The sequence below is a fragment of the Lathamus discolor genome, chromosome 11 (genome assembly GCF_037157495.1).
Source record: "Lathamus discolor isolate bLatDis1 chromosome 11, bLatDis1.hap1, whole genome shotgun sequence".
Lineage (NCBI taxonomy): Eukaryota > Metazoa > Chordata > Aves > Psittaciformes > Psittacidae > Lathamus > Lathamus discolor.
Window position 1 is genome coordinate 3,735,128 of NC_088894.1, and position 26,541 is coordinate 3,761,668.

A 26,541-nucleotide genomic window follows, 5' to 3' on the forward strand; every position below is an offset into this window, starting at 1 on the left:
GCCCTGGGGCTGGCTGCTGTGTGCCCCAGCCGCTGTCCTGCGCAGGGGTCTCGTCCAGGCTAGATGTATTTGGCTCTGCTGAGTGTCACTTCATTCCTTCCCTGAGCACCGTGTCACCATGAGTGGTTTATAGTCAGCTTCAAAGCCATGTTGGCTCTTTCCAAGCTTATTGCACTGTACACAGAGTCTACCCAGTGTAGGCAGTTAACATCCGTGTCCAGATTTCTACCCACGTTGTTGTATCAAATGCTTGCTGTACAAGAAGACTGATGTCTTGAGGTCCTGGTCGACCCTTACACTAACATCTCCAGTATAAGCACATCCTCTTGGGAGGAATCACGTTGGGGATGGGATTTGAGTTTTGGAGCTTGGCAGGTGGTGACAAACACAAACTGCGTGAGTCGTGTCCAGGTCCAGAACTCCCTGAGCTGCTGAGGCTGGAGCCTAAGCATGGGAGGAAGTGTTCTGTGTGCTCACCCTGGTGAAATACTTTTGGGCCAAGCAGATGATAGTCTGGGGTTGCTGTTTCAAGCTTGTTATTTACTGTAGGAGAGAGGCATACAATCGAGCTTTGGAATCATAGAATTGTACTTACAGACTCATTTAGGCTGGAGAGCAAGTTAGGTCATGGATTGGGGGGGGTGAGGGTGTGAAACTGTTTATGTTCCTTTGTGATCAGTTCTGATGGAGCAATTCAACAGCATCTGTGGTCTGACCCCTTGGCTGAGGGCTCGACAGGATTCATTAAGTTTAGGAGTAACAGCATTATGGCTGTACCCTTCTGCACCTCACCCCCTCAGAAGGCTGCTATCTAACAGTTTTCCATCCAAATCGCCCCAAGTATAACCTCACTTGCCATTGACCCAGCATTCAGGTGCAGCTCTTGGCCAAGCCCCTGAGGATTGCTGGAGCCTTGATGCTGACCAGTTTAACTGAGAAAGTAAGTAGTGTTTTGTGAAACAAACCCTGCTTGTCTCATTAACAGTGCTTTGTTTCCGCTGGAAGCCCACAAAATGGCTCGTTTGTATTTAAATTTAATAATAGGCAGTAAGTTTTAGCCAATTGTTCAATGTAACGCAGATAACATTGAGTGGGTTTCCTGCTGAAGTCAGCACCAGGTAAGCAACCATTGGCTGGGAGTTTAGGTTCTTTCTCTTTTGTCCTACAAAACTGAAACAATATAAAGAGAAGTTATAAACAAACATTGCCGCCTGAAATTATTGTTTCACTATTGTGTATAGACATACCTAAACCAAACTCAACCGCTGGTTTTGTGAAGCTCTCAGGCTGTTGTGTCATTTAATGTAATTTCCAACAAAGTTCCTCAAATCCTGAAGTCCTTAAAAGATCCTGAAGCTCTTGTACAGGGTTTTTAAGTCTAAGATGAGCTGTTCAACTTAATTGAGTTTGGGACATTTAGAAAAAATGAATTGTCTAAGAATTAAGAAGGGATCTCGCAGAATTTACGAATGATAAATAAATACCCCCTCCCCCCAAATAAAAGACGTGAGGGGGGGAAAATTAGAGGGGCTTTCCCACACCGGGAGTCGAACCCGGGCCGCCTGGGTGAAAACCAGGAATCCTAACCGCTAGACCATGTGGGACCGCACACTCGCACTGCCTGCCGCGCCGCCTCCTGCCTGTATCACCGCCTGCCTGCGCCGCCTGCTGGCCCTGCCTGCCTTTTGCCTGCACTGCCCGTCCTGCCTGCACTGCCCGCCCCAAATTCAGTCATTCTTCAACAAGCCATTAAAATTCTCTCAGTTAAAAGGTGGGGCGGGAGGTTGGTGGCACTGAAGAAGGAAACGACAAATGGGAGGATGAACAAATGAAGTCCAGCCTAAAAGTCCAGCACGTTTGCGGCCATTACCTCGTTTCTGTACTTGTACAAAGGGTGGCCACAGATGTACTTGGATGGAGATGCATGTATTCAGGCTGTCAGCACTCAAAACACGAGAACCTGTTCGTTGAGTTGCTCTGCTTAGTAGATCTCCAAGATGTTTAAAGAACTAGCAAAGAACTGCTTTCAAAGTGGTTTGCCTAAAGCTGAATACCTGGATGCTGAGGGGAACCGGGCTTGCCTGACGAAGTTGGTGCAGCAAATGCAAACAAGGATGTTTGGCATTGCAATGTCAGCAACCACAGGTTCGGAAACTTCATTTCTCCCTGTGGTTATGCAGTAGGGCAAAGAATCACAGAATCACAGAATCCCAAGGGTTGGAAGGGACCTCAAAAGATCATCTAGTCCAACCCCCCTGCAAGAGCAGGGTAACCTACAGTACATCACACAGGAACTTGTCCAGGCGGGCCTTGAATATCTCCAGTGTAGGAGACTCCACAACCCCCCTGGGCAACCTGTTCCAGTGCTCTGTCACTCTTACAGTAAAGAAGTTCTTCCTGATGTTAACGTGGAACTTCCTATGCTCCAGTTTACACCCATTGCCCCTTGTCCTATCACTGGATATCACTGAAAAAAGCCTAGCTCCATCATCCTGACACCTACCCTTTACATATTTGTAAACATTGATGAGGTCACCCCTCAGTCTCCTCTTCTCCAAGCTAAAGAGACCCAGCTCCCTCAGCCTCTCCTCATAAGGGAGATGTTCCACTCCCTTAATCATCTTTGTGGCTCTGCGCTGGACTCCTTCAAGCAATTCCCTGTCCTTCTTGAACAGAGGGGCCCAGAACTAGACACAATATTCCAGATAATTGCTGCCGTTCCCACTGAGTTCAGCAGGAGCATGGCTGGGCCTCAAACCCTTGACTGTAAAAGAAAGGATAAAAGATAAAGACTAATAAACCACTTCTTGTGCTCATTATAGGACTTTTTGTTATCAGTATGTATCAGTAAGCAGGCAGTGCACAGGCAGAGTGCAAGACACTACCTGAGGGCAAAAGGGATTAAGTTTAAAGAAAACAAATCTGTATTATTTCCTTGGAAGGATACTGTAAGAAATAACAACCGACAGGTATTTCAGTTGGGGACATCTATAAACAACAAAATGGAGCTATTTTTTTATGACAGTTAAGAAGAACAGGAATAATGGGATGAAGCTGAGAAAACTCAGGCATATTATAATGCAAACCACCCTGACAGGATCTCAGGTAGATGTCTGAATGGTTGCCCCAGGAAACAACAAGGCCAGCAAGAAATACCCCCAGAAAAGCCTCTGCACTGGGGAGAAATGGCAAAGGTGACCTTGCAAATCCCCATCTGCATTTAACTCTGTAGTTCTGTCTGTGGGACTTTCCTTCCAGGCTCCTCACAGAAATGGGGATTCAATTAATTTGTAAAGGCCTGTAAGAAAAAGACCCCATCAAACTGCAGGATTAGCTTGAGGATTTACAGATTCTGTCTGTGGCTAAGAAATAAACTCAGTTCTTGGCAAGTACCTACAACAGTATTACATGGTCTGGCACAAACACCAGCCACCGCAAAGCCAAACGGGTCAGGCAGCTCATGAAGCCAGAGGGAGAGGAGCAGGGAGTGACAGTGTCACCACTGCTCACGTTGCTGTCTGAGTGCACACAGTGGTGTCAGCTCAGTGCCATCGGCGTTGTCCTCCCACCTCTGCGCTGGGCAGCCGTCCCCCACCGCAGCAGCTGCTGGTGGGACTTGTGCAGCCAACCCACACACAGTGTCATGTTTTCCAATGGATAATGTCTTCTGCAGGGGAGAGCGAGCAACATTGCCCAGCTCATGTGTTTGCACCCATCAGTAGATCCTTAGAGGACAAGGCTGAAAGCAGCAGAGCTCTTACCAGGCACAAATAAGTGTAAAAGTTCCTTAGGAACCTGTAACTGATGCGGTGGCAGGGACATACACCCCTTATTTTGGGGAGTTTCTGGGAATTTTGAAGTAAGGCAGGCAAAGCTCTGCTGTGGACATTTTCCTGACCTTTGCTGCCAGCAGCCTCAGGGTTTGCATCACAGAAAGTGACCTGGAAGCATCACTTCCATTCCCATCTCTGCCTAGCTTTGGGACAAGGACTACCCAGGACAGCAGAGCTGACCTCCTGGTTCACAAGGGACATTGCCACCTCCACCTTCCTCCCCATTTCTCCTCTCCTCCTGGCCCATACTGGTTTGTGGCTCTGCTCCTCTTCCTCATCCCTGTGTTCACCTGATCGTTTGTTGGGCTGGTTCAGGTTACCAGCCCGGCAAAACACCACTCACTGCTGGTCTGTGCCAGTTTAGTGAGCTGACATGATTCACCCAGGCTCAGATGAACACCAGAACCAAGAGTGAGAGGAGCAGGAGGAGCAAGACTTGACGCGTGGGCAGCCCTCAGCTCAGTTCAGCCATCCCACCCACTGCACCCTTCTTTCCCTTCTCAGGGCTTGTAATTGTTGTATCTGATGCTCTTTTCCTGTTCTCAGCTCCCCTCTAAAAAGGCAGAGCTCTCCTTTGCTGTGGGGAGTTCTGCTAGAGCTCATCCCATAGCTTTGCCAGCAGCAGGGAGCCACGGTAGCAGGGAAGATGGCAGAAACCTCTCCTGTATGTTTTTAGTCACAATCTGTTTTAGAAAGCAGGAGAGGAAACAAAGAGCATTTGCTGCTCCATCTGTTTCCGTGTCCCATGCTGCTAAGGTTGGGTTACAGCCAGCTGCTGCCATTGCCAATTGGTAATGTGATAGCGCAACTGCTTCCTTTGCAAGGGAGCTAAGGAAGGTAAGAGGGAAAAACTGGGACAGGATGATATTAAAAAGCCCCTCTGCAGAACACCTGGCTTGTTATATACATTTACATCATGCCCATTATAAAAACCCCTGCTGATTGTTGCTTACAAACAAGTATTGTTACAAATGGCCAAATATTTCCAACTAGCTCTTTCCAAATGACCATCCTGAGCTATTTGATATCTTCAGTCAGCTTCAAAACACAGCCAGGGTTAATTAAGAACAGGGATGGTTTTTCTTTGCCTTTTACATGCTAAGACCATTTGTCAGAGAGCACTTTCACAGTGCACAGTCCAGAGAACCTCAGCCAGCATCCAGGTCAGCCCAGTCCTGTTCAATAATGTATTTGAGACATTTAATACCAGATGTCTGTGCGCTGAAACAGTGGAGAATTCACCACATCAGCCTGCCCGGCTCGAACCTCAAGCCCCTTGACATTGAATTACATGACACTGAATTACAGCTGTGTTAATGGGAATGGAACTTTTCGAGTGCGTTAGCCCAAACTCTTGCTTGAAGTGAGACCATCACCAACACTAGATCAGGTCAGCCATAGCTTTGCATAGCCAAACCTTGAAAATCTCCAAGGACAGAGATCCACATAAGGACATATTACTCATGGAACTAGATGATCTTAAGGTCCTTTCCAACCCTAACTATTCTATGATTCTATGTCAGTGAACTGTACCTCCTGATCAGCCTAGCACTTTATCTTGTTCCTGTTTCAAACAAAGAGCTGCCAATGGTGAAACATCTCACCTACATGTAGGCACTCACAGTAGGAGCTTGGTGGTATTTAGACCTATTTAACATATGGCTTTCACAGTGCAGAACTTTGATATTATTGGCTCCTTCATCCTCCCACCGTCACTGGAAGGCAAATCCAGGGTTGCAGCTGCACCGGGTCAGTGCTGGCTGTAAGCTCATCCAAACCTTACCAAGCATTTTAGATGTCTACTCCCAGTATCACCAGTCTCTCAACACGGGGTCTGTGCACACCTGACTGGAGCTGTTACTCCCTGCTTGCAATATATGGAGACACTGTGAGGCTGTGCTCAGAGCTGTAGCACATCTACCTGGGCATTGTCCCATGTCCCTAACCTGGTATATGCCAGGCAGCAGCAGTGCAATACTGAGTTTTCCTTACCTTTAGCATCACCAGTTCTTCCACACGCACGGATGAGGAAGACCCCATTTCCTGGAGTGCATGTGCAAGTATGGATATCCACCAGCTGAGCAGCTTCATGAAAGCAGGGTGCCTGTATGACTCCAGATACAGTTTCTTCCACCTGGGAGCAGCATCTGAAGAAACTATTTGAGTATGATCTCAGGGAGCTGGCTCCTTCTGCAGTTCTTCAGTGACAGTTGTAGGAAATATCCTTCAGCCAAGAACAGGCAGCAAGGGGATATTTTGGCCTGGAAACACTGAACATACATCTCTTAATTCATCTTACAGGGATCTAGCGTTCACAGCCTCACAATTCATGAAGGCTGTTTCTTCTTGGAGGCAGTATGGGTTTGTTATTAGCAAAAGAGCCAGGGTTTACGACCCCCTGTTCTCAAAGGCACTGTGGTGTCTTTGCCATGCTCTCAAAGACTTTTCAGATACTTCCTATTCACCTCCTGCTGCCATCTTTGGTGCATTGATGGCAGGCATCGTGACTGATGGGCTTCATCTCCCATGTATGTGTCACAGAGTGACCCATCCGTTTCTCTGGAGGAGGACACCTTTGTGTTATTGTACCACGTACCACTACATGAAAGTTTTCTCAGTCCACGACTGCCCAGGCTGTGAAAGCCCCTGAAAAAGTCACTGCAGAGGTCCCACAAAAGAAGCTTTTCCCTTAGCTGCTTGACTTTTTCCCTTCAAGGATTTCTTCCCCTCTCTTTGGATCATTGATGTCAACACAGCTCATGTCCACCACCGCTCTCTGGCTCTCCCAGCGAGGTGAACCCTGGTGTGGCAGCCTTGTACCCATGTGCAAGTCACAACCTCACAACCATCTATCGTGCCTGGTAGCTGAACTCAGCTTTCCTCTTCTGGCAGTGGGGATCTCTGCTCCCAAGAGTGTCCTTGGTGCCAGTGGGTATGGGACCATCCTCTGGTGGGAAGGTTCTGCTTTCACAGTGGTTTCCTTGCTCTTCATTTTGATGCCCTCCTGCTGCATGACTGTGCAAGACAGCACAGGGCTGCTGAGTACGGCTGATCTGAGATGTTATCTCAGCATGTCCTTAAGTGCTTCCAGTTCACCTACCACGGCCTGAAGAGAGAAGGGATCTCTTGGCACGCTACGTGCACAATCACATCCCAAGTTTTAGCTGCAGCCACTAAGCAATGAAGTTACTTCAGCAAGCCTGCTGGAGGTGTAGGTTGAAAACAGCCTACATATTATCATCAAAACCCAAAATATGCGAAATAATATGAGAACATTGCAGAAAAAAAATGAATTCTTGTCTGGTCCCTCCTGCAGCCAACTTCCCATGTACCATGTCAGTCACTCATTTTGGGGTCCCCTGAAGGTAGGGCTCTTGCCACCTCCCATCTCCCCAGCTTCTATTTTCAGCCTGTCCCATGGCTCTTGCTGGCACAGCGATGCCAATCAGGCTGTTAAAACTTTTATACACCAAGTCTGTATCTATGAGAGCCTGTGAACACTGTCAGGCTGCTGTAAGCATTTTCCAAGCATCGCTGTTTCCCTCAGAGGACAGGTATAGCCATTATTGGCAAAGGCTAGTGAGATCTGCATCCCCACAAGGAAAGCTGCCAATTTAACCACATTAGAGCTACAGCAGCAAACTTCTGTTTCCAGTGCAGACCTGGTTTAACTCTTCCTTTCCTTCCCCACTAGTCCTTGGGCTTTGCACCCCTGCAGAACTCATTGCTGCTGCAGCATGATGGGCATCTCCAGCAGCTCCGCAGCCCCCGCTGCATGGACCCCCTGGTCAGCTCAAGGCAGCTGTGCGGCCATGATCTCACTGTCTCTCTATTTGTTATTTAAAAGTGCAGTGGGACTTCCATGCAAATGTCTTCAGATTAAGTTACTCTGAAGTTCTCCAGTAGAGCCAAAACACTGTCTGCAACAGCGCACACGGCAAGCGCAGTATCGCTCCGTGCAGGGACCCCGTCTGCTGGCTCGCCCAGCGCGATGAATAAGCTGAATAGACTCATTTCTGTCTGTAGCAGACATTTGCTGCGTGGTGTGATATGTGCCCCAAATCCCCCTTAGCGGCAAAATCCGCTGTGAGTCTGCCAAGTCTTGCGCCCGCAGTTACAGGGGTCTGAGGCATCCAGGCAGCGCAACCCCCAGGATTTGCACTCTCAGAGGGTTGTTCCTGTTCTGCAGTAACAGGACCCCACATGAGGTTTGCTGGGAGCAGTGCCACACTGCAGCAGTCACTGCGATAAGTGGGGCTCTGCCGAGCCACTGTGCCAAGTGACACACTCCAAACTGGTGGCTGACAGAAGCTGAGCTGGCGGGACTGACCTTTAATGCACAGCGTGTTTGTTCAGACTGCCCATGCTGGTCGAGGATCAGGGCTCTGCCTTCTCCAGAGGCCTCTGAAACTGCTGTTTGTACTCTGATGGTTGATTGTGCCTACACGGGGAACATTCCTGGTCTCCTTGACCAGACTGCTATGTGCTCAGCACACAGATGAGCACAGAAAAGTCCCCAAAATCCTTCTAGACAAAGTTGCTGGGGCACAATAGAGGGCATGTCTGGGCAAATCCAGACATGCAGCAGCCGTACACCATGGGCTGACCCAAGGCTCGTCATCCCGCGGTGTCACCTCACAGGGACAGCCCGGCACCCAGTCTAGACCAAGACATTTTCCTCTGTCGGCTCCCCAGGCTGGTTCATGTCCCTCTTTCCATCCCTGCCCTTGGAGGTGTCAGCAGTAACAGAGGGCGAGCAGAGCCGTTCAAGCCCTGCGCAGGAGCTCGTCTGGACACCCCCTGCCAGCTCCGGGCGCGGTGTCGGGGGGGACGCCCATCCCAGGAACGAGCCGTTTACCGATGCACGGACCGGGGCGGCCGTGACCCTCGGGCCGGGCTCCGCCGCACCAGCGGCTCAGCAGAGCCCCGGAGCCGCCGCCGCCAGGGGCTGCCCTCGTCCCACGGGCCCCGCCGCTGCCGACGGCCCCGGGCTCCGCTGCCCGCCCCGCCCCTGCCGGCCCGGCCCCGCTCGGCGCGGCGGCCCCCAGCAGAGGGACCCGGGGAGCGGCCGGGGGTCCCGGCGGCCGGGCCGGGCCGGGCTGGGCCGCGCCGCCTCCCGGGCGGGGCCGGGATCGGGTTTCACATCCTGCCCCGCTCGCGGGCAGAGCGGCTGGGGCGGCCGAGCGGGACATGGCGGAGAGGTGAGTGCGGGAGCGCGGTCACCGCGCACCTGTTGAGGCGGCGGGGGGGGGGGGGGGGGGAGCGCGGCGCCGCCGTCCCCTCGGGGCGGGGAGCGGGCCGGCACCCGGAGGCACCCCCGGCCCGGGGCGGGGGAGCGGGGCCGGGCGGGCAGGTGAGGGGCGGCCGGCGCCGGGCCGGGCCCTGTGGCGGTGGCGGCGGCCCCGCCAGGCCGAGCCGGGCGGCCAGGTTGTGCGGGAGCCGCTCCCCGGGCCGCCTCCCGGCGCCCCCCTCCTCGGCCGGCCCGTCTGTGGTGATGGTGGGGGGGGGGGGGGTCCTGCGGCCGCTCGGCCCCTCCAGGTCGGTTCCCCTCTGAGCGCAGCCCCCAGCGGGGCGGGCGGCTCCGAGTTGTTTGAGCTGAGCTGCCCCGACCCCGGCCCGGAGCCCCCCGTCCTGCCCGCGATTCCGGCGGAGCGGCAGCATCGCCTTCCCCGGAGGCTGCGAGCGGCTCTGCAGGGTGGCCTCGCACCTCCGAAGAGCGGTTAATAGGGAGAACCCTCTGGTTTAGGACCCGTTTGGGACCGGGCTCGTCCGCTCTGGGGTGCGAGGCTCGATTTGGTTCTGTTGCCTTAAAACCCGCACACAGTGCTGAAATGACAGTGTTTTCCTGGTCAAGCGCAATTGCACTGGGTTTGCTGGGGAGGGGTGACCAGGAGAGGGTTTGCTTCCTGCCTGGAAGCGGGTAGGGAGCCAGGATCACCTGTTGGCAGTGACAATGGAGGGCCAGGTAGCCAGGCCAGTTTCCCAGGCTGCCTCCTGCTTCCGACAAACGCGGGCGGATTTCATGGCTCCTCTGAATACCCCCATTCAAGGAGAATTCCTCCTGCTCGCTCCGCGCCTCGGCTCGTCGGCCAGAAGTGGTTGAATTAAGTTTGGCTCCGCTGGGAGGAAGGTACCGAGCCTGGCACAAGCGCTGTCATCCCCGCGGCTGATGCCAGTTGCTGTTGTGCTGTTTTGCCAGCGTTGTTTTTCCACCCTAAATGAAAAGCTCGGGACGGTTGAACATTCCTGCGAGCACGGCTCTCCCCAGGGGCACCACATTTCAGCTGGCTTCTCGCATTCTCTTTGTCTGGGGGAGAGCAGGGAGGGCTGTGCTGGCGTTTTGCCCTGTACCTCGGTGATGGTGCAAGGTGTTTAGAATGATTTTTGACTTCTCTTGAGTTTGAAGTTATTTTCTTTTTTTCCCCCCTTTTTTTTATTTCTTCTGTATTTTCTCCAGCAGAACATGGTTACAAGAACCATGGAGCGCTTTCTTACAGACTGAGGGAAGAGATAGCAAATCCTCTTGAGGGTGGATGTAGAATGCCAGAATTCAGGGCAAAACGATGAGGGCAGCAGCACGCTAGTGCTCTGCCAGCAATAGCAACTCATAGCGGCTGCTTCTGCCTCCCTGCTGTGACAGCCAAGGGCACTGGGTGCTCAGGGATTAAGGTTGCAGGTTGCTCATTTCAGGGCATAAGCTGGAAAACCTGACAAAACCCATGCCGATCTGGGGCTCTTGCTCCAGTAGCAGGTGCAGAGGAGTACAGGATTTCTTGCACTGGGTTTTGGCATAATTTTTCCAGTGTATCCCTGCTGATTATCTCTTTGATGCTTTCTGAGTTCGGTGTTTGCTGGGTTGATGAGACAGCTTTTCCTATCAGGAGGATGGAGGCTGTTTGGAGTGATGCTGAGATCACAGTGGATTATAGGAATGCAGGTTTTGAAGCCAGTTTTTTGGTCAGATAGTTCACATGCCTTCTGTATTCACAACAGGTTTGCTTAGCTGAAACAGATGTCTTGGCCTTAGCTGGGAGCACATAAGCTGCAGGGAGATCTAAGTATACTGGCTTGGTGCATTTTGTAACCAAGAGAATTTTATGGCCATCCTTGTGGTGCAAAAGGCTGTTTTCAGCCTGACCCTTACTGGATCTGAAGCTGAAAACCTCCCTACAGACTTGCACATTCAATGTGCCAACAAGACGCAAATGATCTGGTTCATTGAACGCTGCCCTGCGTTAGGGGCACAAAAGGCAAACGCCTCCCATTCAAGTGATTTACTTGATCTCTAGAAAAATGTAATGTGCCGTGGTGCAAAGATGAAAGGAGGAGAGACTGAGACTCCTGTAGTGAAGTGCCAAATGGGCAAGAGAAACCTGCACATTTCAGTGTGTTTGTGTTTGAGCTTTGAGGCATTTTTTGCATCGATCCTGCTGTTCTTTTGGGGTTGGCTTCGTGGGCTTGGAGCAATTGCCTGCTGGCGACCAGGGCAAGTCTGTAAATAGGGAACAGGGAGGGTTTTTTTCCATGGAGCCATAAAGGAAGAACTGTTAGCATCATTGTGGGACTGTGGGAAGGACTGTAAGATCTGGATCAGCTTTAATGCAATCGCTTCTGTAATTAAAGATAACAAAGTGTAAACTGCTGTAGGATTGTGGCTTTTAGGCCCATGAGGGTGTTCGTGTTTTGTTTGTTTTTCCCCAGCAGTGCAGTTTAATAAATATATTCATGAACCCTTTCTTTGAAGTTGCAAAAGGATGTGTCACATGTATATTCCTTGATAGGTAAATGTATTAGTAAGCGTACTACTTGGTTGCCATTTTACCTATGGAGAAGAAAGCTTTTCAGTTGGGACTTGCCGTTTTAGCAGCGTGGTTTTGGCTGTTTGAATTAAACAGCCTTGGGATGTGAGCAGAGGGAGATCTTCCCCAGCACCAGGAGCACTGGGGATTGCTGAAGCTGGGTGGCTAGAAGAGCTGGGGATGGTAATGAGTGCACTTGTTCAGCGGGAGTCCTGCTGGTCTGCTGGCCATTTTAATTTGATTAATACAAAAATATAAAGGATTTGTGTGTGTTATGTTCTGTTTGCAATGAAGACTTTTTAGTTTCGTTACTTAATCTCGGTATCTTGAGTATGAGTTTGTTGCATATAGTTAATTCAGATGAATTCAGGCTTTAATTTGTCTTTGCCTGAATAGTGGTGTCTCTGTTTTTTCTGAAGCTTTAATTTAGGAGTGAGTGAAAACTTCCACGCTTCAGCAGCTGCAGGGCAGGCTGATGACAGCCTCCTTGTGTCTGAGCTCAGCCGCGGCTTTGCAGCAAAGGGGTCTTTTGGTTTTGGCACAGCCTGCCGTTGTTAGTCAGCGCAGAGCTCCCCATGTTCTCTGAACTGGGTCCACGTGGCCTGTTCTGGTTTGCCCTCTTAATTGGCTTAAATAAGGCCATGAATAAATGTCCTCTCTGTAGCTAGCTGTGACTGCAGGAGCAAGCCTCTGCTCCCAGCAGGTTGTTCTCTGGGCGAGCCTATTCCTGGATGAGCACTGTAGTAGCTCATTCACAGTAAATGAGCTGGGGCAGTGAAGGTCTCTGTTTGCCGTCTGACATCAGTGGAGATAAGTGCAGGTGGGAGAGGTTATCAGCAGCCTGACCTCTGCCACGTGCTCCTGCTGTCATCCCTGCTCCTCTGAATGTGCTGCTGGAGCTGTTGGTGAGCTTGCCAGGGCAGTTTTCCTTGGGATGAAATGACTTAGGGATGAAAGACGGGCTGGCTTTAAGTGAAACCAGGCGTGTGGTTTTGCTCCAGTAGCTCTGCTGGTAGAGGCAGAAGAGGGGTGATAAGCTGTGGAGAACAAGGTAGTCATCTTGCCCATCGTCACTGCCGTATGCTTTTGAAGCTGCTCGGTCAGCAGACCTAGCACAGCCTGGAGTTAGCTCCTGAGGTGGAGTCAAGCCTTGAGTTACAGTGTTTGACTATGCAGATAAAGCCTGGTCCTTGGGAAACACCTTCAGACGCACCAGAGTCTTCTAATGGATACTAATCAGAAGTTCAAAGGAGTGAAGCAGGGTTTCCTCCTTCCCTGTGGTCTTCTTTCCCACTGTCTCCATTCCTGTCGCACTGCTCAAATAGCTTTCTCAGTGGCTGATGCAATTAACAGGAGATACTTGCAAGCTTTCAGCAAGTAAATACATCAGGATTTGAAATGCTCCGTTTAGGCTCCATCAATCCTTCCCAGGTGGAGCACAATTATTTGTGCCTTGTCGTGACATGTACACACTCCTGTTTCTTTAAAAGGCCCTGTGGGCAGATTTGAATAGTCAGTGAAGTGCCTCTTATTTGTAGTAAAAATAAATTCCAGAGCAGACACCGGGATTTGATTTTCAGATGGATTCATAGAGGGTTTCTGAGCTCTGCTGGCATTACTTACACACTTGATGTTAATTCCTGCCTTTGTCAAGGGGCACAGAGAGGCAGTGGGAAAGAGCATTGCACTTTTTAGTAGCTCAGTCAGGAGTGTTCACTGAAGCAAACTGTTTGATTGGTTTTGTACTTTTCATGGGGAAGAGCAGTCTCTGCTTTGGGCAGTTTCTTAGAGCAGTCAGTTTTTGGAGTGTCGGGAAAGCACTAACTGAAGCAGCAGGCGTGAGGTCCATCTGGCTCGTACATCTGGAACAAGACACTGCAGGTCAAGAGAATGTTTTTGCACTTGGTCTTTGTCTCGTGGGAGAATGGAAAAAATACCATTTTTTGGGATGTATTTTCTCATCCTAATTACCATTCCAAGTGTTTGAGGTTACTGATGTGAGCAGTAAGTGTTTTATATTTCCAGTTCAATATTGACTAGCGAATTCCAGTGGAGCTGGTGTCAACCATCCTCTGGGTTCTCTCCTAAGCTTTTTTCCTTGTGTTGTTAGCTGCTGTTTTTTGTTGGTTATGCAATGCATGGAGCCAGAAGAGGTTTGGGAAGCTTATAATGAGGATGTTGAAGATCCAGATTGTTTGCTTGCAGCAAAGCCTGGGAGATGGAAAGGGCTCCATGATCCCAGGGGGAGCATCAGTATGTTTTACATAGCAGCTCAAGGAGTTGGGATGTGCCTGGCCTCTCACAGTTACGTACTTCAGGTGAAGAGAGGGGACTTGGGTCCCTTTAGAAGTTCCTCCTGAATCAAACAAGATTGAAGACCAAAGCAGTGGAGGTGCTGATGTGGGATTTTTTTCAGCCTCTTTTGTCTTCTTGGACTCCAGATCTTGCATGAAATTCCACTGAGAGCTTTATGCTGCAGAGTGCTGGGGAATGTCTGAAATAGAGGTGTCTGAACAGAATTACTCATTGGCATCTTTATCAGCCACTGGAGGCAAATAGAAGGCTGGTTCTACGTAGAGGATGTGTTTTCTCACCCCTCCTGTATTGTGCTTGTGCTCTGCTCCCTGAGCCAAGCTGTTGCTGCTCTTTGCCTTCCTTGGTGGAAACTGCTGTGATGTGGGATGGAACGAAGACGACAGCAAACACCCTGTGCTCCCCAGACTTGCTGCGTATTCCTGTTTCAGCCTGGAGCGGTGCAGTCTTGGGCCCCTCTAAACCAACCTTTTTCTTAGCCACAGGGTTTATGATCTACCAAAAACAAACAAACCAAGTGGGGTGCGGGGGAGAGAAAACTGAACCTGTGCTGGGCTCCTTTGTGTGTGTAACTTGGCAGATGTGGGACACTGCCAGAAGGCACTTTGCTTTGGCAGATGGGGCTGCTTCCTACCTGGGCAAACAAGGTTGCTGCTTTTTGACTGGAAACCTGTTAAGGAGGCAGAAAAGCCTCAGTGTAGGGGGATTTAGTGTCGTCTTGGACGTTATGAACCAGTGGCCCAGGGCCAGGTGTGCTGTAACAGGGATAACGTCTTTGTTCTATAGATCTGGTTTTTCTGTTTGGCTTTGCTTGTGTTTGGTTTCTTTCCCAGAAGAATGACAAAGAGGCTTAGTGTCTCCATCACCAGTGATACCAAGAAGAGCACTGCACAATGCTGCCTGACGAGCTGGGGCTGAGCTCAGCAAGTCCCTTTCAACCACATGGAGTTCAGCTGTCTTGGGGTTTTTGACTGAGGCAGAGCAATGTCTGCTGTGTGGATTTTCACGTGTAGCAGCAGCCAAGGCTCAGTTTAGAAGGATGAATTGGCGTAAAGTATTTTCAGTAACATAGTGAAGTCAGTGAAAAAGTTATCATAGGAGACTTTATAGCTGCATAATTAAATACAGACCCAGGAGATGCAGTGGGTGAGCAGTGCTGTGTGATGTTGCCTGGGAAGTTGCTTCTCCAGAGGCTGTGGCCAGACCAGGCAGTGGATGTTGACTGCAGTTTTTGGTGTTCTCTCTGGCTGCCGGTCCCTTGAGGTGCGTGGATCAGTTTTACTATAGGGACCCCTTAAGGTCCAGATGTTAGTTTCAACACATTCAGTTTGTTGTAAAACTGTAAATGCCATATTTGGTCCTCTTCTGGTCCAGCAACTGTTTCCTCCTCATGTATATTGCAGTTCTTTGATAGTCCTTTGATAGCTACCTGTGTATCAGCCACACTGTCTAGCTCTTCATTGCTCCCTAGCTACAGTAATTAGGTTTAGGATTTTGTTTTATTAGGCCTTCCAAGCATTGCTCTGAGCTATGGTGAGAAGAGAAGCTCCAAGTGCTTTATGAATTCTTGGTGATGAATCAACATCAAGTGAAGCTAAGAGAGATGGCGAAAGGGCCGTACGCTGAGGTGGAGAGCCTGGAGTGCGGCTGGCATGAGAAGCACTTAGTGCATGCCTAAGGACAAACGCTAAGCACACTGTAATATGGAGGTACATTTTCTTAGCAATTTATACCATCATAATGACATGGATAGTCTGTCTGGGATACAGCTGAGCTGCATTTAATCAGGACAGTAAAATGAGTGTGAAGCAAGTAGTTGGGGCTTGGAGGGCAGCTTTGTGCTTGGGGTGGTGCTGCCCTTGAGCTTGTGCCTGCAGGTCCTGCATTAGAGCATAAATGGCAGAAGAGTTGCAGTTTTGGCTGAGAAGCTCCTTGGAAAGCTTGCACCTGGAATAAGCTTTTAATGAAATTAGGTTTTAAGTCACTGAAAACGAGGGCGAAAAGTAAGTGTTGTGGTCCTTGCCTTACTGTGGGTTTAGAAGCTGCAGAGGAAATGCCTGGTGAGGTGACAACTCAGCCTAAGTTCACTAAAGCTGTAATTTGAAATTAGTCTAAAACACAGGTTTGAGGTTCTGGAGACTGAAGGCTCTTCCAAAGCAGGAGTCTGTTCTGGGGTGGCAATAGACATATGAGAAAGACGATGATCTGTGGGTGAAGCTGTGCACTGCCACTCTTGTTTCTTCTGACCATGGGGCACCAGCAGGACACCAGCACTTGAGTGCTTACACTTCATTTGGTCTTGGAGGGTGAAATCACTTGCTGTTGTTTCCATTTGGGTAGGAAAGCTTCTGCTGAGCTGTAAGAGCTGTGCATGGTGGAGAAGTTTTTCAGTACAATGTGTTTGGTGCAAGGCATGTTTGATGTGGGGCTGGAGGAAAACTTCATCTTGGGCTACTTTCTCTGCCTCGCTGTTCTAGAGCATGAAACACAGACTGCAAGTGGAAAGGGGTGGGCAGCATGGCCATGACCAAATGGCTCAGCGAAGCGTTTCAGCTCAAAGTGACTTCCAAAGGTTGATGTTCTTGTTCCTGCGGGGCCTGGTGGCTGGGTCAGTGAGCTGTGCTCAGGGCATGTTGATTTTGGGCTCTATGCTGTGCTGGAGGCTTGCTGGGGAAGAGCACAGTTTCCTATTTGAGTGTCTCCATGTACGTTGTGTACTCCGGGCACTGAAATAAGAGCCCCTGCAGCTGACCGTGAAGCTCCATTACTGTGGTCCTGGCAGTGCATGTGATGTCTGCCCGGAACAGAGCTTGGCCCCAGGAGCAGCACATTATGGGCTGTGGGTATAGGCAGGGGAGGGCATGTGTTCACCTCCTCTTACCTTGCTCAAACCTCTGCTATTTGCAGCAGTAGCCATTTCTTCAAGTGAATGTGTGGGGAAGGTTAGAGAATAGACAGATTTCTCGTGGGGCTGCCTGCAGTGCTGCTTTCTTGCCCTCCACACCTGGGGTAAACCTGAGTTCCCATGGAATTTAGATGCATTAACAGTATTTCCCTGAAACTACCATTCTGGGGCTGTTACCTGTGCAGGAGCTAGTGCTGCTTTGCCCATAGGGCTATAGCTGTAAACCCTGCTAATGATGCAGCACTTTCCCCTGGGAAAGGCAAATGACATCTGTAAGCATAAACAGCTTTAATAGTGAGATGCATCACTGCAAGAGCTTGGGCCGCTCTGTTGGTCCTCGTGAAGCGCAGGCTTTCATTAGGACAGGCAGTGTGTGGGTCTGTGGGCAGAGCAATGTCAGTGCGGCTGGCTGTGAAAACTGGGTGACATCCAGCCAGCCCCTTGCTGGGGCGCAGCCCTGTCGTGGCGGAGCGTTCCGTGCTGCTCAAGATGCAGAAGAGTATCAGGCTTCATCTCTTTCAACTTCACACCTGCCGGGATCTGACAGGAGACATCAAGAAGAGTAATGAAGAGCTGGGAGATGAAACCCTCGTTTTTCTTGCGCTTCAGGCAAAAGTTGATTGGGGAATTTAGTAGTTTTTGAATTAAAACCTGTTCCTGACTAAACCTGTTTTGCAGTTTGTAAGGAATTGGGCCCTGCCTTTTGTCTCCAGCAGGACCTTGGCAGGAGCTGTGCAAGCCTTGACTGCAGCTCTGTGTGCTCAAAAACTGAAAATAAGGGAGAAGGTCCAGGCTGGGGCTGCTCCCTAGGAGGGAGATGCTGATACAGGGTGCTGCTCTCCTGGGGACGTGGCTGCCCTTTGATTAGATCCCATATCCCCCGAGGAAGGAGAAGCTTTGACTGCTCTGCCTCTCATCTGGTGGGTGCCTTAAGAGGTGCTTTAGTCACTTAACATGTTTCCAGCTGGAAACACATCTTGGCTTGGGTGTCTGGAAAACAGGAATATGCAGTTACTTGTGAAAACTCAGTACATAGGTGCCCAGGAACAGTGATGATAACTCCGAGCCTGTGGCTGTGACAGACTCTTTATGACTGGCAGTGTTAATAAAATTAATGAGACTTATGTCTGCCCTGCCATAGAGCTGGCATTTACTCCTGAGCCTGGCTGGCTGTTGTTGCAGTCATGTAAGAGCCCTGATATTTGTCTGCCTTGTACGGCTCTGTCCCTCTGCTGAAGAGTAGCTGATAGGACCAGGGGTGGTATGGAAGCTATTTGGTGATGACATTGGCAGCTTGGAAGGAATGGATACCTCCACCAAGATCAAAGACTATAACGTTGTGGGCTTTTTCTTCTTTTCTTTCCCCCTATTTTAAAGTAAGACAGCAACCAAAAGGAAATGTGCAGGGAAAGAAGCTGCTGCAGTGGGAAGGATGTTGGTCAAAAAGGGGAAACTGTATCCCTATGAGAAGACCAAAAGAAGTATTTATTTTGGCAGATTGCATGTAAAATCAGAACAAGGCAGGCCACTGTAAGACTTTTGAAGAGTGACTTTGCCAAATATGATTAATTTTCAGATGCATTGGAAACCTTTTGGAGCCAGGTAGCGGAAGGGATGGGGGTATGAGAGCCATGGAGGATAAAGCCATCACAGAGAAATTTAAACCATTTTTTGGCCGTCTTGACTCCTGTGGAGGAGCTTTGTAGCTTTTCAAGCTGCAAGCTGACTATGAAAGAGCTGTCTGAGAAGCTGTCTCACATTGAATGTCAGTAGAAATAGCTTTAGAGCAAACAGAGGAACTGATAAGAGACTGTGAAGAACAGATAGCGTTTACTCAAGAGTGCCATAGGATCTGAAATCTGAAATTGCTGGGATACTTCTGTGTGTATCCTGTTGCTGGAGTGCCCTTGGTATCGCAGAAACTGATGGTGGTAAATGTGATGGCATTTTCTAAACGTGGGATGTATGTGCCAGGCACACTGCTTGGGAAGGGCTGTGGGGAGGATCCCGGGGACCACAGCCATGCTTCATGCAGGTTGGTGAGCACGTGGGTAGAAGGACCAAGAGACTTCTTATATCTGGGCTTTCAAACAGCCTTTGGCAAGCTTCTCCACCGCTAAATTAGGTTGCCATGGGCATGGAGAAAAGGTCTTGTTATGGACTGAGAGCTGATGAAAGCATAGGATGCAAAGATAGGGCTTTATAGCATGGGTAAGAGTCAGTGGTGAGGCCCCAGAGACTGGTGTTGGGACCAGTTTTCATTCTGTTGGTGACCTCAGGCATGGAGGGGAGCAGTGAAATGCCCAGGTTTGCAGAGGATCCTCAGTTCCTTCAGGTAGTTCAACACCTCTCTGAGGGTGAGGAAAGCCAGAAGTGGAAATCCTCACAGAGGAGCAAGTGGACAAATAAGGGGCAGTTGAACTTCACTGTAGGGAAATGTAGGACACCCGTAGGGAAAATTATCTATAGTGGGTCTGTGTAATGCTGAACCTGGAGCTGGTGGTTACAGCTCAGGAAAGGAGCTCAAAGTCATCATCGGCAGTTCCCTGAAATCATCAGCTCAGCGTGCAGTGTTAGCCAAAGAAGCCATTAAATTTTGGTCGCCATCAGCAAGGGAGATAACAACAAGCCAGAAGGCATCAGTTTGACCCTCTGGAAGAGCCAGCATGGCTTTTGTAAATGGAAGTTGAGCCACGTGGCTCCGTTGGTACTTGGGAAGTGTTTGCGAGTACATGGCAGGGTTGATCCAGTGGAGTGGTGCAGTGGACATCCCTGAAAGGTTTCAGGATGGGCTATCCAAGAAAAGTCCGTTGTGGGATGAATGGGTGAATAAACAGTTAAAAGTTCGTCTACAAAGATGCGGAATAGGCTGTCAGACTTCACAGCGGAGGGAAGTTCCTCCGGGAACCAGGCTGGCTCTCTGTTCACAGTGTTTATGCATGACCTAGAAACAGGGATGAAAGCGATGGCTGGGGAGGAGCATCCCGTTGTCTGTGTGAGCAGTGATGGGCTCTGAGCAAAGGGGGGAAGAAATGCTGCAGTTCCTGAGGACTGAATGAGGTTGGGAGTAATGGGTGTTCCTGCCAGAGTTTGGCAGTGCTGTGGGAAGGGAAGAGGGGGAAGAGAAAGAGAACAGCAAAGAGAGGAGCGGAGGGCAGTGAAAAAGTCATGACACCACCGTGGTCTGCTGCCACGTTGACTAATAAATGTGTGTCAGTTTGTCCCATCTCGGAGGAGTCCTTGATGGAAGTAAAATAAGTGCTTCTGTGGGTTTTTCCTCTTTTATTTTCATATCGGTGGCAAATACTGTGTACTGGAGGCAGGTGACGGCTGTCTAGATGGACATCAGGTACAAAGGGAAGTCGAATGTGGTCCTGAGGGTTGCCCCGCTCCGTTGGCTTTGTTCTAAAAGAAGGACAGAGCACTGCCTGCTTGGACGCCTTCTGAATTTGCCCCTTGTTTTGCCGCCTTCCTTGCCACTGCTGAAAGTGAAAAGCTCGGTTTTGGACTGAGCACAAGCTCATAAATGCTTGGGTTTTTGGTGAGAGAAAACAAAAGGAACTTGTTTTGGGCACCAAATCAAAAGTAAATTGTTCTCACACCACTGTGTGCTGTTACCATGTATAGCAATGACTGCCATGGCAACAGGGTTTTTCAAGATCCAGCCAAGATCTTCCAGGGCTGCAGCATAACTTCTGATCCTTGCTCTTTGTCGTGCTATTAATAACTGTGTTTCCCCCCTCTTGTAGCCAGGAAGTTTCTTCTTCCTCATGTACCAAGTGTGAGGGATAAGCTCGTTTTAAATCAATGGTGGGGAGAAGTGACACTGGGGATTTCCTGGATATTTTTTGTTCTGGAGATCCTGTCTGGTGCTGCCAGCTCTGCAGCCACCTCCTGAGCTGTCTCTTGTGCTATTTATAAGAAAGGCCAGTCTGAGGTTTTTATTCCTTCTTTTTGTTTTCTCTTGTTTCCCTTCACCAGGACAAACAGATGACACGTATTTACTCGTCCAGCTACGCACAGAAGCTCAAGTGTTTATTTCAGGCTAACTTGGTTAAGGGGAGAACCTGCTGCCAATTAAACATGATCTTCGCCAGGCTCTGGTCTGCATGATTTCCTTACTTAACTCCTGGTCATTGGAGCAAGATAAACCCTGTGTATTCAGATTTGTGGTTCAACTTCTTGGCAGTAGTTGCATTTAGCTATGTTTAAAAACCCCTAAGTGCCTATCCACCTTTACCCAGCTGCATTAGCATGCCCCTGTGAACCTCCTTTGGGAGAGAAGTGTGTCAGAAATAGTCACCGGGTCTTTTGGCATGGGCTGAGGAGCTGTAGAGAAGGTGGAACTTGGGCTTTTGCTTATACTGGCCAGGGCAAGCCCTTCTTCCTCAGGGAGTTCGCTTTCTTCTGAAGTGTAGCTATTAATTGTAAAAGCCTTCCTGCCCCCTTTCCTCACCAACTTGAGAGTTAAAAAGCAGACCCTCTATGAGCACTCTTGCTTTCCTTGTTTTCTGTTGCTCTCAAGTCTCGCAGCATCTTCTGTTGTTGCTGTCTTTGGCTTCACCCTTCCCCAGATCTCCCCACCCCGCTGCATTGACAGCCTACCGTCATCACTGAAAGGAAAAGATTTAGTGCAAACACAGACCTCCCTGGAGAAGCTGCACAAATGAGCATATGCCCTGCAAAAGGTTCGTCCAAGGCGAGGAGTAATTCAGTTGTGTCTGCAGAAAGTGACTGCATCCTTCTTTTATTGCCGCTCTGTTTCTCAGGAGGGTCTGTTGAATGTGGTACCACTGGAGGTGTTGCCGAGGGCTGCCGCTCCCTGGGGATGCAGCACATGGGATGCGGGAGCTCAGCCCAGTGAGCCAGGCTGGGATGGTACCAGCTCACACAGCCCGGCTTTGCTCCTGCACATCTCCAAGAAACAACTGAGACCCTTTTTGAGAACGTTTGGTGACTGGCACAGTCATTTACCAATAACTGGCTTCTTGCTGACTCCCGGGAAGGTTAATCCCACCTTTGTTTCTATGACATGGTGAAAGCAAAGGCAGATTTTGGGCTTTAACCACTCGTGCTTTGTTCTGACATGCGAGACTGCAGAGATGTTCAGTTTAAAAAGGCTGTGACTGCGTTTTAAGGTAAGGTTGAGCGACTGGGTCTTTGTCTCATTAAATCAAGCCAGATCTTGTTAATGACAAAGCACCGGCGCTACGCATAACTCGTGTTTTTGTTTATTTGGAGTTTGAAGGTGTTACTATAGTCACTGCTGCTCTTGCAGACACCAGTGTGTAGCTCGCGCAGCAGAGGTTGAAATACAGCTCACGGGATGTGACTCCTACCCGCACCGTAACGTTTTGGAGACAATCAGGAAAAGAATGTCAGTTCGGAGCAACTCTTAAAACACGCCTTTCCTCCCAGAGGAAGCTTTTTTCATGGTTTATTACATCAGAATTAAAAACAATGGAAAAGATCAAACATGGGCTGTATGTCTCATCCGAAACTGCTGACTCACTCATCGATAGGTGAGTGTGGCAGGGATCAAGGTGTGCGTGGAGCAGGGAACCATACCCTGCTCGGCGGGACAGGCCTGCGGGAGGGAGCTGATGCTGTGTGATGCAGTTCACTGGCTTTGCAGCATCCTTCCTCTGTCATGTCCGATGCGCTTCTCGTTCAGCAGTTCCTGTAGGCAAAACAAATGTAAGAAATTAATTTCTCATGGAAAAGAGGGTTTTTTTTTTGCTTGTTGTTTTACAAAAGGTTTATGAACTCCGTGGCTGAGGTTTTCAGCTATTTATTTACTGCCTCTTTTCCCTTGCCAGAGGAAATTAGTGTGCTTTGGGCTGGGAGAAATGACGACTGTGAAGCAGCTCCTTTGCACGGAGTCATGTTGGGATGAGTTTCCTGATGGCAGCTTGGGGCACAGGGGAGAGTTACGGACTCTCGTGTTTCCTATTGCCTTTGACTCCCTGCCAAATTCCTCTGCCATCCCGGCACTGCAGCGGTTAACTGGAGTCACGCTTCACAAGCTTGGACAGTTAATACTTTCAAGAGCTGCTCTGCATTTGTTCCTGCTTAGTTTTTTCAGCAGAGACAGCTGCAGCCGGAGAGATTTGCAGAAGAATGAAACGGCCTAAAAAAGCGGTGATGAAACACTGTTATCTTTGTTTGATGCTTTTAGCCACCAGTGTCTTGTGGGCTCTGCTTAGCTGAGAAATAACCTGGTCCCTTGCAAACCGCGGCTGTGTTGTGCACCAGTTTTCAAGGGGCTCTGTGTTTGGGCTGATAAATGACTGGCAGCCCTTTAAATGAAGAGAGACAGAGGGCCATTATTTTGCTAATGCCACGCATTTAGGAATGTCCCTGCTTCAGATATGGAGCTTTGGAGGCTGCTGCTTGAAGCCTTATGTTCTGGGGTCTGGTGGGTTGTATGGAGCCAGCGGCTGGCACCCTGGCTGACACCAGGCACTTGTGGCCTTGCCTTGCAGGTGCTCCACCCTGCAATTAGAGCCGTGGGCTGCTCCTGCTACCGCTGCTGCCTCCTTTGGACAAGCTGAGCTTGTGGTGGGGTTTTCATGGCCTCCTGGAGTTATTTTAGACATGAGGTGGGTGTCTCAAGAGGCCCTTTCAGTCCCCGTCTGCTCTTGCTAAGGTGGCTGCTTGGTCTTGAGGTAGCAGCGGATGGGGTTTGCCTTTTGTGCTTTTACAGGTTTCTGTTCCTGTCTTCCCAGTCTTGGCTCAGAGACGTCTGTAAACGTTTTCCCCATGTTGCTCAGTGTTCCCTTGTGTAGCACACAAATGTCTCTATGCCGGGTGTAAATGAGCCTCTGGCACTTGGCTGTTTGCTTTGCTCTGTTATGGCTGCTGTGGGCTTTCTCTTCCCTTCAATAGAGACGGTACAAAAGTTGTTCTTCATTTTCCCTCCTGTATGGTGGAAACTCTACGTGCTGGAACACTGCAGTGTGTTGGTGGCTGAGCAATGCCTCGCGTGGTTTCAGTGAGCCCAGGGTGATCTCTCCATGTACAATGCAGATGAGCTGGTGCAGAGTTAACCAACACTGCAGAGTCGTGCTCCTCTCCCAGGGTGAGTGATATGGGCTCCTGCCAGGCTGGTGGAGCAGTTGCTGGCTTTATGTGGTGGGGCAGCTTCTCCAGAGCAGCTCTGATTGTGGAGCCTCCTGTTTCAGGGCTGCTCCCCTTGGCACTGACCAGCCACGGCAGCAGCTGCAGGGTGCTGGGCTGCAAGGGCTTGGTGGCAATGCTGGGAGGAATCCCTGAAATCAGCAGTGGTGATACAGGAGGCTGCTTCGGTCCTGAAGCAGCTGAGCGGCAAGCCAGATAAATCGGGAACGGTGTCAGTAATTCATGGAATGACAGAGAGGGCAGCGGGTGCTGCTGTGTCCTTCACATGGCAGGGATGGTATCTGTGTGACATTACTTGCTTTGGCACAGGCAGAGTGCTTGGTGTGTGCTGCTTCTACAGGGCTCTGGGCTTTTGCCCTTCCTCCTTTCAGCAGGTGCATCTTCACCTCTGCATGGTGCTCTTGGCTCTGCTGCTGCCTTGTCAGCATTGGGATATATTGCCCTGCTTAGGTCTGATTTACCTCTGTTTGGTGGCTGGCGAGGGGTGTAGGGGCTTTGAAGGTCTGTGGCAGGGGGTTGGAACTAGATGATGTTAAGGTCCTTTCCAACCCTAACTAGTCTATGTTTCTATGAAACAGGAACAAGCCATATTCAGCTTTCTGGTCACTGAGCAGGGTTTCCATCAGCAGGTACCCCTGTGGTCCTGGGGTTCATCAGGAAGGCAGGAGACTCATGCGTGGGTTTTGGCTCCATCCCTTCCTCTTGCCACGTGTCCCCTGATAAAAAACGGGAACAGCCCATGCCTAATTTTAGGGTTACATTAACTATGGGAGGCTCTTAGGTGCTTTGGGTCCCATCTTGGGCAGATCCCGTATGACTCAGTGCCAGCACATGCTCTCAGCGCTTGATAAAGCCCAGCTCTGTTCTGGCTGGAAGCATCTGTCTTAGCTTGGTGTGTTCCAGGAAGACATAAGGATGAAGCAGATGTGTGACCTTGGATACCTCATGGCAGAGATTTGCATGCCTGAAAGGATGCAGCCGGTGCAGCCTGGTGGGAGTGCCCACTGCTCCCTTTGGTGGGGCTATGTAGAGGTGGGATGACTGCAGTGAGCTCACAGAGCTGTGCTTACAGTATATCTGCCTGTACAAATCCTCCTGAACCAGGGCCATTGCCTCTGGGGACCATGGGAAGGCATCAGATTGCTGCCTGAGAGCAGGGTGCCTCAGTGCGGCAGCACCAGGGGATCAGGAGGAGGGCAGGATACCTTCCAGACGTGGTGGTAAATTGCTGCTGACCTCACAGTTTGTTCCATAGCACCTTCACCTGAAAATCTGTGAAGTATTTCCTGTCTAGAATATTGCTAAAATTGAGGTTTTCCCCTGTGAGTTCCATGCCGGGGACAGAGCCTGGTTACGAGTGTGTCAGGGAGGGATGCAGTCACCGTCAGAGTGCAGCACCACTGGTATCACTCGAGTCCCCATGGCAATGGACCTGACCATGAGTCCTGGGATTGATGCGGCCTGTGGCTGTGCAGGTGACAGGACAGCATCGAGCTGGCCAGGCCTTAGCTCCCCTCCAGCACAACTCCGTGCCCCTGGGCAGGGATCACCCGGCTGGCACTGAGCCTGTCCCGCAGCTGCCTCCCCTGCAGCAGCTGGGATTTGGAAGGGGCTGTGGCTGCATGCAGCACGTTTTGGAAGGAGAGAAGGGGATGAAATCTGCCAGTACATTTTTTTTCCTTCTTCTGAAACCCGTTCTCAAAAGCTCAGCCCTTAAAAGGGAAAACAACTCAGCTAAAGCCTTCACTGAGCTTTAGGAGGTGCCGCTGCGTCTGGGGCAAAGCAGAGCTTTAGGGAGGCTGCTTAAGGATTGGGGGTTTGGGCCATACTCTAACTGCAAAACAAAAACTTCAGCCATGGAGGCAGGAGAGATCCAGGGATGCCATGGCAGCAGCTCCAGGGCTGGACCACTTGTCCAGGCAGGGAAACTGGCTCTCTGCTCTGTTGTGACCTGGGCTCATGCTCTACAAAGGATTTTGTTCCGCAGTCATGGAAAACCCCTGTCCCCTGGGCTGGGACAGACACACAGGACAGTCTGAGCAGCCTGGGGAGCCTTACAAAGAGCAGGGGGAAGCGTCTGTAATATATCTCTGGCACTTGAGCCCCTCCTGCTCCGTTAGTGCCTGTCCTGCAGGTGCTTTATGCTCTGTTGTGAAGCCATGAAAATGTGGATGTTTCCTGCCCCTTGCTCTTCCCTCTGTCACACAACTCCCATCCTCTGGAAGAGGGATGGAGGATGGGGTAGGGGTGAGCAGCACTTGAAGTCCTTCTGTCTTCCCCTCCCTGTGGGATGCTCTCTGTGTGACTCTGGAGCTTGCCTGGGAGTGATTTCAGGATCTTGAAGGAATCTGCTGTTAATTTTGGTACTGCCCTGGCCTCCTCCTGTGGGATGAGCTGCGCCATTGCCATCAGTTCTGCTCTGGAGCTGGACTGAATTGGGAGACTCAGGGTGGCAAGATGGGAGGGCTGGGGCATGGTCTGGGATAGGCTGGGGAAGAAGCAAGAACTGGCAGAGTCTGAGCAACTGAGAAGCCACCGAGTTTCTCATCTG

General features: G+C 50.2%; 1 protein-coding gene and 1 non-coding gene across 4 annotated transcripts in view; one reads left to right on the top strand and one right to left on the bottom strand.

The window, feature by feature from the left end:
- Positions 1–1,532: 1,532 nt before the first annotated feature.
- On the bottom strand, positions 1,533–1,604 carry TRNAE-UUC (transfer RNA glutamic acid (anticodon UUC)). Its single transcript has one exon. It is a non-coding gene; the product is annotated as a tRNA-Glu (tRNA).
- A 7,327-nt stretch (positions 1,605–8,931) lies between these two features.
- Positions 8,932–26,541, top strand: part of LOC136020379 (rho GTPase-activating protein 39-like) — a 45,135-nt gene continuing 27,525 nt past the window's right edge. The window contains exon 1 of one of the 3 annotated variants that reach the window (XM_065691427.1): positions 8,932–9,034. In XM_065691427.1, the coding sequence (XP_065547499.1) occupies positions 9,024–9,034 (11 nt within the window). In that variant the 5' untranslated portion in view covers positions 8,932–9,023. Of the gene's footprint in view, positions 9,035–21,509; positions 21,539–23,857; positions 23,932–26,541 lie in introns of those variants that run through there. The other 2 variants (XM_065691426.1, XM_065691429.1) reach the window with 2 other exon arrangements.